The 15,616-nt window shown below is 45.8% G+C and overlaps 1 protein-coding gene across 1 annotated transcript in view; it reads left to right on the top strand.

Moving 5' to 3' along the window:
- The first annotated feature begins 3,910 nt into the window (after positions 1–3,910).
- ehbp1 (EH domain binding protein 1) overlaps positions 3,911–15,616 on the top strand; it is a 384,927-nt gene continuing 373,221 nt past the window's right edge. Inside the window, exons 1-2 of the mRNA XM_078405706.1 lie at positions 3,911–4,572; positions 6,335–6,675. Of these exons, the coding sequence (XP_078261832.1) occupies positions 6,572–6,675 (104 nt within the window). The 5' untranslated portion in view covers positions 3,911–4,572; positions 6,335–6,571. The remainder of the gene's footprint in view (positions 4,573–6,334; positions 6,676–15,616) is intronic.

Here is a 15,616-nt window from a genome sequence, read left to right as displayed (position 1 = left end):
CAAACCTTCTCCTTCGACAAACACATCAAACACATCACAAAGACAGCCTTCTTCCACCTCAAAAACATTGCCCGTCTCCGTCCATCCCTCTCCTCCACAGCTGCAGAAACCCTCATCCACGCCTTCATCGCCTCCCGTCTGGACTACTGCAACAGCCTCCTCTATGGCGCACCCTCAAAAATCATCAGTAAACTTCAATACATTCAAAACTCCGCTGCCCGTCTACTCACCCACACCCCGATCCGTGACCATATCACCCCCGTCCTTTACAAACTCCACTGGCTCCCCATCCCCCAAAGAATCCAGTACAAAATCCTCCTCATGACCTACAAAGCCCTCCATAACCTGGCCCCATCCTACCTGATCGACCTCCTCCACAGGCACACTCCCACCTGCACCCTCCGCTCTGCTGCTGCCAATCTCCTATCCCCCCACATCCGGACCAAACTCAGATCCTGGGGGGACAGGGCTTTCTCCATCGCTGCTCCCACCCTATGGAACTCACTACCCCAAACCGTCAGAGACTCCTCCACACTCACCACATTCAAAACATCACTGAAGTCTCACCTGTTCAGTACTGCCTTCAACCACTGAAGGTCACCTCACCTTCTGTCTCCTTTCTCTGTTCGTTTACTTATTTATCTATTTATTCACTTCCCTATGTTCTCTAAATCCCTGTAAAGCGTCTTTGAGTATATGAAAAGCGCTATATAAATGTAATGCATTATTATTATTATTATTATTAGCATAAAGGCATTTCATGAACATTTTAATGCTTCTCTATAAGCTTTACTTTTAACATCCCAAATATAGCTCAATTATTCAGGTGAAACATTTCTAAAGGTCTGAACTATTTCTCAAGTAGGAGATCGCTGATGTGTAATGAGGATGAATTAGAAAGGATGAATTTAGTTAAAATAAATATATATATATTTTTCTACTTTGGTCTTTATATATTTTTTCACCCTGATTTATCATAAAGATGTATTTTCAAGACAGCTGTCTTTTGAGCCACATAATCCCTAGCTCCAGAGCAGGATTCAGTTAACGACTTAGTTTGGTTAATGAGAATATCTATTTGCAAAATGAAATGAGACAATCTAATTAGACATTAGACATGTGCTGACACCAATGGTATTATCGTTAGTTTCCCCAAATATTTGCTTAGATTTTACACCAATATTACATCTCCCAAGCCTGAAATTCCTCATCAAAATGCTTGTTGAAAAATCGCAAACAGTACTGATTTTTCTCATCGAATTTTCTTTGCTGTATGTTTAAATTTACATCCCTCAGTACCAAACGACATTGATTTATTTGTTAATGTGTGATCACTGGTCGAATTTGCTGATGCAGAGAGTTTCACAAAATAACAATCAGATGAAACCAGGAATATACTGCATGCAATAAATTGTACTTACAGTGCCCTGCATAATGTTTGGGACAAAGACCCATCATTTATTTATTTGCTTCTGTACTCCACAATTTGAGATTTGTAATAGAAAAAAATCACATATGGTTAAAGTGCACATTGTCAGATTTTATTAAAGGGTATTTTTATACATTTTGGTTTCACCATGTAGAAATTACAGCAGTGTATATACATAGTCCCCCCATTTCAGCGCACCATAATGTTTGGGACACATGGATTCACAGGCGTTTGTAATTGCTCAGGTGTGTTTAATTGCCTCCTTAATGCAGGTATAAGAGAGCTCTCAGTACCCAGTCTTTCCTCCAGTCTTTCCATCACCTTTGGAAGCTTTTATTGTTGTTTATCAACATGAGGACCAAAGTTGTGCCAATGAAAGTCAAAGTAGCCATTATGAGACTGAGAAACAAGAATAAAACTGTTAGAGTCATCAGCCAAACCGTAGGCTTACCAAAATCAACTGTTTGGAAACATCTGACAATGTGCACTTTAACCACATGTGATTTTTTTCTATTACAAATCTCAAATTGTGGAGTACAGAGGCAAAAAATAAATGATGGGTCTTTGTCCCAAACATTATGGAGGGCACTGTAAAGATCAATGCAGAAAGAACTATGTTTTTATATTTTATCTTCCTATTGTCTTGATGGCATGTGGATGGGAGGAAAATTATATCCTCTTTCAAACCTGTTCAACTATAGACTCAAGGAATGCAGATACTGGTTTACCAAAAAACACTTCAAGTGGTGGAGTATCTCAGTGGGTCAGGCAGCATCTTAAGAGTACACGAATAAGCAACTATGCATTGTGAATTCGACCAATAAGCTCAATTACCAGCTACAGTATGCAGGGATTTTAATGCTAGTTTTGAGCAATATGTGTGGTACTCACTTGAATCTGAAACACTTATGCTATTAAGGATTCTATTACATTGATATGAACGTAATTTTTAAAAATTAGTTTAGTTTATTGTCACGTGTACCGAGGTGCAGTGAAAAGCTTTTGTCGTGTGATATCCAGTCAAAGAAAACTAATGATTTACAATCCTGTCATCCACAGTGTACAGATAGAAGTAAGAAATGCTATTGTTGAAGTAAAGATTTCAAAGAGTGGAGCGATTGTAATGCATGATGGCAAATCCTCCTGGGACCAGCTCGCAGAGTCGCCTGGCTCTGGGCGCCATCTTGAACCTTTGTCAGTCAAGAATGTTTACTGTAATGGAAAGACCAATTGTCAGAACAACCGTGCATTAGGGTTAGAAGCTCCATGCAGCACTGAGATATTGATGCTTCAGATTCTCCATTTCTCACATGTTCAGCAATACTTTACTGGATGACATCATGAGTTTTGTAGACTCAACAAACATGAATCTACAAAGGATTGAAGAGTCTATTATTGGTCTAGCCCCCGGTAGACCAAACCGGCACTCGTCAATTTCCAGTATAGCCCCTGGTGGACTGTTCGGAGGTGATGACTACAAGATACAAGATTAAATTATGATATGTCAGAAGATGTGGAGTGCCAAAGAGGCGTGCAAGTTCATAAATAAACATAAAGGATGTTGGTATTGAAATCTAGAAAGCTCGAGTGCAAAATGGCAAAGGTTACTCTTAATCTGTATAAAATGCTTGTTAAACCACACCTGCTAGTCTGTGCATTTAAGGGATCCATACATTAGGATGGACATATTGTCCTTGAAGGGAAACCACCATAGGTTTACAAGAATTATGTCCAAACATCCAAGATTAAATACTCCTGGGTGGAGATAGCCAGTCTGAAGAGCGGTCTCGACCCAAAACGTCACCTGTCCATGTTCTCCACAGATGCTGCCTGACCCGCTGAGTTATCATCATATCATCATATCATATATATACAGCCGGAAACAGGCCCTTTCGGCCCTCCAAGTCCGTGCCGCCCAGTGATCCCCGTACATTAACACTATCCTACACCCACTAGGGACAATTTTTACATTTACCCAGCCAATTAACCTACATACCTGTACGTCTTTGGAGTGTGGGAGGAAACCGAAGATCTCGGAGAAAACCCACGCAGGTCACGGGGAGAACGTACAAACTCCGTACAGACAGCGCCCGTAGTCAGGATCGAACCTGAGTCTCCGGCGCTGCATTCGCTGTAAAGCAGCAACTCTACCGCTGCGCTACCGTGCCGCCCAGCACTCTGTGAAACGTCACCTATCCATGTTCTCCACAGATGCTGCCTGACCCGCTGTGTTACTCCAGCACTTAGTGTCTGTCTTCGATTTTAACCAGTTCTGCAGTTTTTTCCTACACTGTCCCCCGGGCCTAATACAGGACAAGGGCGGTCCCGTACGGGATAAATCAATTTAACCCAAAATATGGGATGTCCCGGCTAATACGGGACAGTTGGCAACCCTCCCCCGACTGCGGGGCAACCGAACTTCACCACCGGAAATGCATGCTTTCCCCGCCACACCCCTGATTGACGTGACCCGCCCGCCCAGCGGGCTGGCAGCAAGTTAGTGTGAGGCAGCAGGTTAGTGTGAGCGGTGAGGCAAGCAGGTTAGTGTGAGCGGTGAGGCAAGCAGGTTAGTGTGAGCGGTGAGGCAAGCAGGTTAGTGTGAGCGGTGAGGCAAGCAGGTTAGTGTGAGCGGTGAGGCAAGCAGGTTAGTGTGAGCGGTGAGGCAAGCAGGTTAGTGTGAGCGGTGAGGCAAGCAGGTTAGTGTGAGCGGTGAGGCAAGCAGGTTAGTGTGAGCGGTGAGGCAAGCAGGTTAGTGTGAGCGGTGAGGCAGCAGCGCCCCTCCCCCCGGCCCCGCCCAACTGCCGCCCGCCCGCCCAACCGCCGCCGTCAGCGGGCGCTCCTGGGCCGCCGCCGCCGCCGTTTCCCGTTTCCCGTTGCCCGTTCCCAGGCGCCTGTCGCTGTCGTTGTCGCTGTCCGCTGCCGGGTTACCGGTCCCGGGCCGCCTGTCGTTGTCCGCTCCCAGGCCGCCTGTTGTCCGTTCCCGGGCCGTTGCTGTAGCTGTAGCTGTCGCTGTCCGCTCCCGGGTTCCATTCTCTCCGGTCGGGACCGGGCAGCAGCCCCGGCTCGGGTTGCCTTTGCGGGCCGTGAGGAGGATGGAGGCGGCGCCGTAGATCGCTCGCCGGCTGTGATGGGCGGTTTACACGGTGAGTGAATCGGTGCGAGCGGCGGCCCCGGCCCCCACCCCCACCTCCGCTCCGGGCTGCCGACGCGCCGGGAGGAAAGTGAGGTGGAGGTGGGATGAGGGCCGGGGTGGGGTGGGGTGGGGTGGGGGGGGACGGCGGCCTCCGGGGCTGGAGAAGCGCCCGTTGTCCCGCAGCCGCGGGGGGGGGGGGGGGGGGAGGTGGGGGTGCAGGGGGAGAGGATACAGGGGGAGGTGGGGGTGCAGGGGAGAGGATACAGGTGGAGAGGATACAGGGGGAGGTGGGGGTGCAGGGGGAGAGGACGCAGGGGGAGAGGGTGTGGGGGGGGGGGGGTGACAGGGATGTGGGGGTGCAGGGGGAGAGGATGGAGGGGGGGGTGCAGGGGGAGAGGATGGAGGGGGGGTGCAGGTGGGGGTGCAGGGGGAGAGGATACAGGGGGAGGTGGGGGTGGTGGGGGTGCGGGGGAGAGGGTGCAGGGGGAGGTGGGGGTGCGGGGGACAGGTGGGGGTGCGGGAGGAGAGGGTGTGGGAGAAATGACGAATGCGGGTACAGGGAGGGGTGAATGCAGGAGCAGTGGGGATACAGGGAGAGGAATGGGGTGCGGGGAGGGCGGGTTGGAGGAGGAGTGAGGTACAGGGGGTGGGGGAGCAGAAGGGGTGTGGGGGAGAGAGGGAGTGGGGGAGTGGGGGTGCAGGGGAGAGTGGGAGAGGGAGTGGGGGTGCAGGGGAGAGTGGGGGAGGGGGGTGCAGAGAAAGGTGCAGGGGTGGGGGTGCAGGGGAGAGTCGGGCTGGGGTGGTGGGGGTGCAGGGAAAGGTGCGGAGGGAGTGGGGGTGGAGGGCGGGTGGGGATGCAGGGCGATTGGGGACACGGAGAGAGGAATGGGGGTGCGGGAAGGGCGGATTGGAGGAGGAGTGGGGGTGCAGGGGAGAGTGGGGGTGCAGGGGGTGGGGGGTGCAGGGAGTGGGGGTGCAGGGGAAGGTGGAGGGGGGTACAGGGGAGTACAGGGGAGAGGGGGGTGGGGGTACAGGGGAAGGTGCGGAGGGAGTGGTGGTGCGGGGAGAGGGGGTTGCGGAGGGTTTAGGGGTGCGGAAGAGGGGAACACGGGAAGCGAGGGTGTATTGTTTATTTTCACTGAGGGCATTTATCAGCTGGTAAAACAAGACTCCACCTGACATGTCCACTCGCTCCAACTGTGATTTTTTTTTGTGTGCCGCCTAAATGGCTCCTGATTTTTGTGCGGCTCTACTTGTATATTAACTAATATTTACTTATTTGTTTTGCTATAATATACATGTTTTTTGTGGAAATGTGCACGCAGTACAGAATTAAGCCATTCAGGGAACCTTGTCCATGCTTACGTTTATGTTCTGTTTAGGCCTCCTCCCTTCCTTCATCTATTTCTATCAATGTTTATTTAGTGTAAACTTTTAGAATTAGTTTTAAAACGAAAAAAAAGTATATTTTCCCTTCAATGAATAATGCATTACAAATAAAGGGATAAATAATTGCATAGGTGATTAATTTTATATTATATTTTTCAGTTTAATATAATGCTAAAATGTTGAGTTTGGCAACAAATCGAATATTTAGTACACAGGAAGAACTGGCATGTCCTATGATATGTTGGACTACATCTCAGAAAATAGTTCATGAATAGTTTTAAAGCCAGTTTATCTTAGTGAGCTTCAGTAAAACTGCATTTTAAAAAATCTGTTTGCATTTTACTTTATTCTGTGTCATCCATGTGTCATTTTTCTGTTTCCAGGCCTGATGATTCAACGTCATTTAATCCAGGAAGAATTGACAGCAATTTCCTGCCACTGTCATGAAGTTTATTGGAGTGCTTTACAATCTGCGGTGGAATGTTTCAACCTATTTGTGATTATTTTAAAATGAACAATGAGAAAGAAATCCTTCGTTAAGGATCAACTTTATTAATTTATAATCTTGGAAAACCGAAGTTGCATGTTACATCTGACCAGAAGCAAAGTTTAGAATAATTATGGCTTCCGTTTGGAAACGATTACAACGTGTAGGGAAACATGCATCTAAGTTTCAATTTGTGGCTTCGTACCAAGAATTAATGGTGGAGTGCACAAAGAAATGGTAAGTATAATATTTTACTTTTATATTACAACCTAAAAGGCGTTGTTGGCAAACAGCCACCCCTTCCTGCAGTAATGATGTGACCTATTCTTATCAAAGCCATTTTTGAATGAAGGGGAGTGGACATGGAGACATGGGAGTTGAGAAATCTCTCAGTTCTGTGAAAGCTGAAGGGATGCACTTGCTTTAGATTTATTCAAGTCATAAATGAGATTAACTAGTCTAAAGAGGAATTCAATTCACAGCTTTTCACCGACTCCAATACTGTAATCGTAATACCATTATTATTTGTCATGGAACTTTGAGTGTAAATATTTAATGTACCATGGTAGTCGGGTGGCATTGTTTTAAGAGTCAACATCTTTTTGCATTATCTTTTCCCCAAGAGTGGGGGCAGGATTACCATCTAGATTAGTGATACAGTAAAAAATATGCTGAGAGTTGTTGGAGTATAAATGGTTTTGCCACAGAGAGCATTTGAGAAAGGAGATATTATGCTTTTTAAAAAAAATAGACAAACCTTTAAAGGAGGGAAAGATACAAGATTATTGGGCTAAAGCTATGGTTGAATTAGCTTTAGTTGTAACAAGAAGCTGATAAATAGCTCAACATGTCTGATACTATAACAACAAGGGATGGTATGCTGTTCTTGATGTTGTGTTCTCACCAATCTTAGATTGGTGTTACACAAAAACTTTGAAGGTCATTCTTCACTCTGAGACCAGCCAATGGTCTCTCCAAGAGCTAGACATCTTATCTAGAAGCTAGTAACTTAACGGAAGATAGAAGGTATTATTGTTTACTAATGAGAGAGCTGCACAAGTCAGTGAGGGGTACATTCATAGTGACAGGCTCTGCATTATTAAAATACTGAAAATGAAATGTAATGAAGCTCCCTATTATGGTTGGAAAAACATGTTTGGTACCAAGAGAATGTTTTGGCCAGCTCTTTTGAATATGTATGAGTTTGAGGTTTAATCATGTTGATCATTTGATTGATCATTTATTGTTCATAATTGTAAAAGGTAACAGCTGCGGGGAATGTGCGGTGAAATATTGTGGTGAGTAATCAGTGCAAAGCATTCTAATTGCTGATGATTTTAATGTATATTCCAGTATGCAACAAAAGTTTTTCACTGTGCCTCTATACACATGACAATATACTAAAGTGAACTGAGCATGGTTCGCTCAAATAATAACTGTGCAGGCTTAAAATGTAGATATAATTCATATCTTAATTTTACTGTTTTCTAGTATAAGATTTCCTGGGGCAATTTATGTAAATGGAGTCAAAATATTGCTTATGCCAGAAATTAGAAATTTAACAGAAAATACTATAAGGGACGGATCAGGGAACATTAGAAGTTTGAACAGAGATAGGCCCTGGAGCCTCGGGCCAAATTCACTAAGATCATGGGATCTCAAGAGATTGCAGATGCTTGAATCCTAGTCATACAATGTGGAAACAGACTTGGCCCAACTTGCCCATACCGACCAACATCCCCGTCTACACTCGACCCACCTGCCTGCATTTGGCCCATATCCTTTTAAACCTATCCTATTCATGTACCTGTCCAAATATCTTTTAAACGTTGTGATTGTACCTGGCTCAACTACCTCCTCTGTGTTCCATATACCTACCACCCTTCGTGTAAAAAAAAAAGGTTGTCCCTCAGGTTCCTACAAAATCTTTCTTCCCTCGCCTTAAACGGACCTCCTCTGGTTCTTGATTCCCCTACTCTGGGTAAAAGACTGCATTTACCCCTTCTATTCCTCTCATGATCTTGTACACCTCTGTAAGATCACCCTTTATCCTCCTACGCTCCAGGGAATAAAGTACTAGCCTGCTCAATCTCTCCCTATAGCTCAGACGTTCGAGTCCTGGCAACATCCTCACAAATCTTTTCTGCACCCTTTCCAGCTTAGGACCTTTGTATTAACAGAATCTTGAGCAAAAAAAACAAAGTGCTGAAGGCCCCAGGGTTCAGGCAGCATCTGTGGAGGGAATGGACAGAGATGTTGTCGGTCCATTTCCCCTCACTGACCTGCTGAATTCCTCCAACAGTTTTATTTTGTTCGATAAGATCATGACTTATTCAATCTTGACTTCAACACCACATTCCTCCTTGCTCCCCATATCCTTTAACTCCCTGTGGTATAAATTACAGTCAGATTCCACATTCAATATGTTCAATGTCTCTGCTTCCCTGACTGTTTGAAATACAAGACGGCTGAGGCCAAATTTGCAGTATTGTGATCAGTTTTGGTCATCCTGCTATATGAAGGATGTAGTTAAGCTGGAGAAAGTGCAGAGAAGATTTATATGTGTTGCTAGACTTGAGGGCCTGAACTATAGGAAGAGGTTGGCCAGGCAAGGGCTTTATTACTTTGGGCGCAGGAGGATGAGGGGTGATCTTATATGGGTGTACAAGACCATGAGGGGAATAAATAAGGTGAATGCACGGAGTCTTTTACCCCAAGTTCGAGAATCAAGCACCAAGGAACATGGGTTTAATGTGAGAGGGGAAAGATTTAATAGGAACCTGAGGGGCAAAAGTTTTACACAGAGGGTGGTGGGTATGTGGAACACCCTACCAGAAGGTGTAGTTGATACAGATACTAGAACATAATTTAAAATATATTTGGACAGGTTCATGGATAGATAAGGTTTAGAGGGATTTGGTTCGAACGCGGACAGGTGGTACTAATGTAGATGGGGCATCTTGGTCGGTATTGCCACGTTGGGCCAAAGGGTCTTTTTTCTGTGCTGCTTGACTCTAATAGAATTATGATGATTCATGGAAATAAATTCCTTCTTTTTTCTGAATAGGGTGATCCCTTATTCTGAAACAATTGCTGGTGAGTTTATAGAGGTAATTGAGGCAGGTACTATCACAACATTTAAAATACATTTGGGCAGGTACATGGATAGGAAAGTTTTAAAGGAAAGTTGGGCCTTGGGGCCTGTATCCTATATGTCCATGACTAGATTTAAGGAGGAAACCTCCATCCAGCATCCACCTTGTTGGTTCTCCTCACAATCTTATGTATTGCAATACCCCATTTAGTGCAGGCCTAACCCATTTAACCTGGCTTCATTTGTCATCTGCTTCATCCCAGGAATTATCCCGGTGAACCATCTCTAAAATGTCTCCAAAACAAGCACATGTTTCTTCAAGGGGACCAAGACTGTAAGCAGTATTCGGGTGTGATCTCACCAGCGAGCATCAAATCTTCCCTAATCTTCAACCCCTAAAATAAAGGCTCACATTCTATTAACTTTGTTATTTAATTGTGTTCACACAAGCCATCTTTGGTTGTTTCAGGTACTTGGGGCCCACTGATCCACTGGTGAGGGCAGGAACAGGGAGATAGGGGATCTGAATGTGTGGCTGGGGGGCTGGTGCAGGGAGCAGGGATTTAGATTTATAGACCACTGGGATCTCTTCTGGGGTAGGGGTGACCTGTACAAAAGGGACGGGTTACACCTTAACTGGAGGGGGACCAACGTTCTGGCAGGCAGGTTTGCTTGTGTGGGTTTAAACTAAATAGCGGGGGGAGGGGTTGACAAATTTGGAGTATAAAGATGGAGTTAAAGGGGAAGTGAGTACAGGAAAAGTTGCAAAAGACTCCCGAATTAAGGGGAAGGAAAGTTCGAGAAGGAATAAGAGAGTAAGGTCTGGGCCAATAGTGACCGGTGTGAGAGGGGAGGTGAATACCGAAGTTAAAGTGTTGTATTTGAATGCGCGATGTATAAAAAATAAAGTGGATGAGAGCTTGAGGCTCAGTTAGACATTGGCAAGTATGATGTTGTGGGAATTATAGAGACATGGCTGCAAGAGGACCAGGGCTGGGAACTGATTATTCAGGGATGTATGTCCTATCGAGAAGACGGACAGGTGGGCAGAGGGGGTGGGGTCGCTCTGTTGGTAAGGAATGAAATTCAGTTCCTTGCGAGGGGTGACAGAATCAGGAGATGTAGTGTCAGTATGGATAGAACTGAGTGAGGAATTGTAAGGGTAAAAAGACCCTAATGGGAGTTTAGATAACTCCAGGCCCCCAAACAGTAGCCTGGATATAGGGTGCAAGTTGAATCAAGAGTTAAAATTGGCATTCACAAAGGTAATGCTATGGTGGTTATGGGAGATTTCAACATGCAGGTAGACTGGGAAAATCAGGTTGGTACTGGACCCCAAGAAAGGGAGTTTGTGAAGTGCCTCCGAGATGGATTCTTAGAGCAGCTTGTACTGGAGCCTACCAGGGAGAAGGCAATTCTGGATTTAGTGTTGTGTAATGAACCAGATTTGATAAGGGAACTCAACATAAAGTGGAAGTGGCGGCGCCTAACGGCTGCGGCTCGCTAGCAGTCTGTTCGTCTTTTTTCCTTTTTTTTTTGTTGTGTGTCGGTGTTGGGATGGTTTTTTTTTTTTTTGGTTGTGTATGTGTGGGGGGTGGTGGTGTGGGGGGAGTGGTGGTGGTGTGGGTGGGGGGGTGGGGGAAACCTTTCTCGTTTAGGTCTATTCCTCACGGCGCGGGGTGCGGCTCGGCCGCGGGGCCTTCCATCGCCCGGTGCGGCTCGACCGCGGGGCCTTCCATCGCCCGGTGCGGCTCGGCCGCGGGGCCTAACATCGCCCGGCGCGGCTCGGCCGCGGGACTTAGCTGCGCACGGCTCGGTCGCAGGGCCTTCTATCGCCCGGCTCGGTTTCAGCGCCCGGTGCGACTCGGCCGTGGGGACTTCCATCCCCTTGCGGGGACTGTGCGGGTCGGTCGGGGACGAGCTGTCTGTCCGTGGGCGTGGGGAAGAGAGTGGAAGTTTTGTTGCCTCCATCACAGTGAGGGGGTGTTTGGAGTCACTGTGATGGATGTTTGTGTTGGGGTTATGTGTCTTGTGTTCTTTTTTGTGTGTGACTGCTATGTAGTTTCGTTCGGTACCTTGGTACCGAATGACAAATAAAGCTCTGTTGAACTGTTGAACTGTTGAGGTAAAGGAGCCATTAGGAGGTAGTGACCATAATATGATAAGTTTTAATCTACAATTTGAGAGGGAGAAGGGAAAATTGGAAGTGTCAGTGTTACAGTTGAGCAAAGGGAACCAGGGAGGCATGAGGGAGGAGCTGTCCAAGGTTGACTGGAAAGAGACCCTAGCAGGGAAGACAGTGGCAGTTATTTCTGGGAATAATACTGAAGGTGCAGGATCAGTTCATTCCAAAGAGGAAGAAAGATTCTAATGGGATTAAGAGGTGACCGTGGCTGACAAGGGATGTCAAGGACAGTATAAAAATAAAAGAAGTATAATATAGCAAAGATGAGCGGGAAGCCAGAGGATCTGGAAACTTTTAAAGAGCAACAGAAGATAACTAAAAGGCAATACAGGGAGAAAAGATGAGGTACGAAGGTAACCTAGCCAAGAATATAAAGGATAGTAAAAGCTGCATTAGGTATGTGCAGAGGAAAAAATTAGTTAAGACAAATGTGGGTCCCTTGAAGACAGAAACAGGTAAATTTATTATGGAGAACAAGGAAATGGCAGACGAGTTGAACAAGTACTTTGGATCTGTCTTCACTAAGGAAGATACAAGCAATCTCCCAGATGTACTAGTGGCCAGAGATCCTAGGGTGACGGAGGAACTGAAGGAAATTCACATTAGTCAGGAAATAACGTTGGGTAGACTGATAGGACTGAAGGCTGACAAATCCCCAGGGTATGATGGTATGCATCCCAAGGTACTCAAGGAGGTAGTTCTAAAAACCGTGAACATATTGGTGATCATTTTCCAATGTTCTATAGATTCAGGATCAATTTCTGTGGATTGGATGGTAGGTAATGTTATCCCACTTTTCAAGAAAGAGGAGAGAGAGAAAGAAGGGAATTATAGACCAGTTAACCTGACATCGGTGGTTGGGGAAAATGGTGGAGTCAATTATAAAAGATGAAATAGCGGCACATTTGGATAGCAGTAACAGGATTGGTCTGAGTCAGCATGGATTTACGAAGGGGAAATCATGCTTGACTAATCTTCTGGACTTTTTGAGGATTTAACTAGGAAAATGGACATGGAAGAGCCAGTGGATGTAGCGTACCTGGACTTTCAGAAAGCCTTTGATAAGGTCCCACATAAGAGATTGGTGTGCAAAATTAGAGCACATGGTTTTGGGGATAGGGTACTGACATGAATAGAAAATTGGTTGGCAGACAGGAAACAAAGAATAGGGATTAACGGTTCCTTTCAGAATGGCAGGCAGCGACTAGTGGGGTACCGCAAGGCTCGGTGCTGGGACAGCAGCTATTTACAATATACATTAATGACTTGGATGAAGGAATTAAAAGTAACATTAGCAAATTTGCAGATTACACAAAGCTGTGTGGCAGTGTGAAGTGTGAGGAGGATGCCATGAGGATGTAGGGTGACTTGGACAGGTTGGGTGAGTGGGCAGATGCCTGGCAGATGCAGTTTAATGTGCATAAATGTGAGGTTATCCACGTTGGTGGCAAGAACAGGAAGGCAGCTTATTATTTGAATGGTGTCATGTTAGGAAAAGGGGAAGTACAACGAGATCTGGGTGTCCTTGTTCATCAGTCACTGAAAGTAAGCATGCAGGTACCGCAGGCAGTGAAGAATGCTAATGGCATGTTGGACTTCATAACAAGAAGAGTTGAGTTTGGTTGTAAAGAGGTCCTTCTGCAGTTGTAGAGAGGTCCTTCTGCAGTTGTAGAGAGGTCCTTCTGCAGTTCTACAGAGCCCTAGTGAGACCACACCTGGAGTATTGTGTGCAGTTTTGGTCTTTAAATTTGAGGAAGGACATTCTTGCTATTGAGGGAGTGCAGCGTGGGTTCACGAGGTTAATTCCCGGGATGGCGGGACTGTCGTATGTTGAAAGAATGGAGCGACTGGACTTGTATTCGCTGGCATTTAGAAGGATGAGAGGGGATCTTATAGAAACATAATAGATTGGACACGCTAGAGGCAGGAAACATGTTCCCACTGTTGGGGGGGATCCAGAACCAGGGACTATAGTTTAAGAATAAGGGCCATTTAGACCATTTAGAACTGAGAGGAGGAAAAACTTTTTCACCCAGAGAGTTGAGAATTTGTGGAATTCTCTGCCACAGAAGGCAGTGGCTTGATTCACTGGATGCATTCAAAAGAGATTTAGATAGAGCTCTTCGGGCTAGCGGAATTAAGGGACATGGGGAGAAGGCAGGAACGGGGTACTGATTGTGGATGATCACCCATGATCACATTGAATGGCGATGCTGGCTCGAAGGGCCGATTGGCCTCCTCCTGCACCTATTGACTATGTATCTATGATGTTCTTGAGGCCACATTTTGAAGTATTGTGTTCAGTTTTGCTCTCACTGCTGTAGGAAAGATGTTGTTAAACTGAAAAAAGTGCAGAGAAGATTTACAAGGACTTTGCCAGGTGTTGAGGGTCTGAGCTAGAGAGAGAGGTTGGGCAGACTAGGACTATACTCCTTGGACCGCAGGAGCCTGAAGAGTGAGCTTATAAAATTGAGGGTAATAGATAGGGTAAATGCAGAGTTTTTTCCCCAGAGTTGGGGAATCAGGAAACAGGATATATGTTTAAGGTGAGAAGGGAAAGATTTAATAGGAACGTGACGGGCAACCTTTTCACTCGGAGAGTGGTGTGCATATTAATAGACAATAGGTGCAGGAGCAGGCCATTTAGCCCTTCGAGCCAGCACCGCCATTCACCGTGATCATGGCTGACCATCCACAATCAGTACCCTGTTCCTGCCTTCTCCCCATATCCCTTGACTTCGCTATCATTAGGAGCTCTATCTAACTCTCTCTTGAAAGCATCCAGGGAATTGGACTCCACTGCCTTCTGAAGCAGAGAATTCCACAGATTCACAACTCTCTGAGTGAAAATGTTTTTTCTCATCTCCATTTTAAATGGCCTACCCCTTATTCTTGAACTGTGGCCCCTGGTTCGGGACTCCCCCAACATCGAGAACATGTTTCCTGCCTCTAGCGTGTCCAATCCCTTAATAATCATGTTTCAATAAGATCCCCTCTCATCCTTCTAAATTCCAGAGTATACAAGCCCAGTCGCTCCAGTCTTTCAACATACGACAGCCTCACCATTCCTGGAATTAACCTCGTGAACCTACGCTGCACTCCCTCTATAGTAAGAATGTCCTTCCTCAAAGTTGGAGACCAAAACTGTACACAATACTCCAGGTGTGGTCTCACTAGGGTCCTGTACAACTACAGAAGGACCTCTTTGCTCCTGTACTCAACTCCTCTTGTTATGAAGGCCAACATTCCATTAGCTTTCTTCACAGCCTGCTGTACCTGCATGCTTACTTTAAGTGACTGATGAACTAGGGCACCCAGATCTCCTTGTACTTCCCCTTTTCCTAACTTGACACCATTCAGATAATAATCTGCCTTCCTGTTCTTACCACCAAAGTGGATAACCTCACATTTATGCACATTAAACTGCATCTGGCATGCATCTGCCCACTTACACAACCTATCCAAGTCACCCTACATCCTCATAGCATCCTCCTCACACTTCACACTGCCACCCAGCTTTGTGTCATGTGCAAATTTGCTAATGTTACTTTTAATTCCTTCATCTAAGTCATTAATGTATATTGTAAATAGCGGCGGTCCCAGCACCGAGCCTTGCGGTTCCCCACTAGTCACTGCCTCCCATTCTGAAATATTGAATGAGCTCCCTGGGAGAGAGTTGAAGCAGGTACTATCTCAGCATTTAAAAGACACGTACGGGTACATGGATAGGAAAGGTTTAGAGGAAAATGGGCCAAGTGTGGACCAATGTAGAAGGGACATTCTGGTGGGCATGAGCAAGTTCAGCCGAATGGCCCGTTTTCGTGCTGTTTGACTCTGTCGTTTTCAGATTGTTTACATGTATCTATTGTTCTAAAGAGCTTGTAGAACAATTAGATTAT

This window comes from Rhinoraja longicauda, chromosome 9 (genome assembly GCF_053455715.1).
Source record: "Rhinoraja longicauda isolate Sanriku21f chromosome 9, sRhiLon1.1, whole genome shotgun sequence".
NCBI classification, from domain to species: Eukaryota; Metazoa; Chordata; class Chondrichthyes; order Rajiformes; family Arhynchobatidae; genus Rhinoraja; species Rhinoraja longicauda.
Note: the sequence above shows the minus strand (reverse complement) of the source record. Positions and strands in the feature narration are given on the sequence as shown.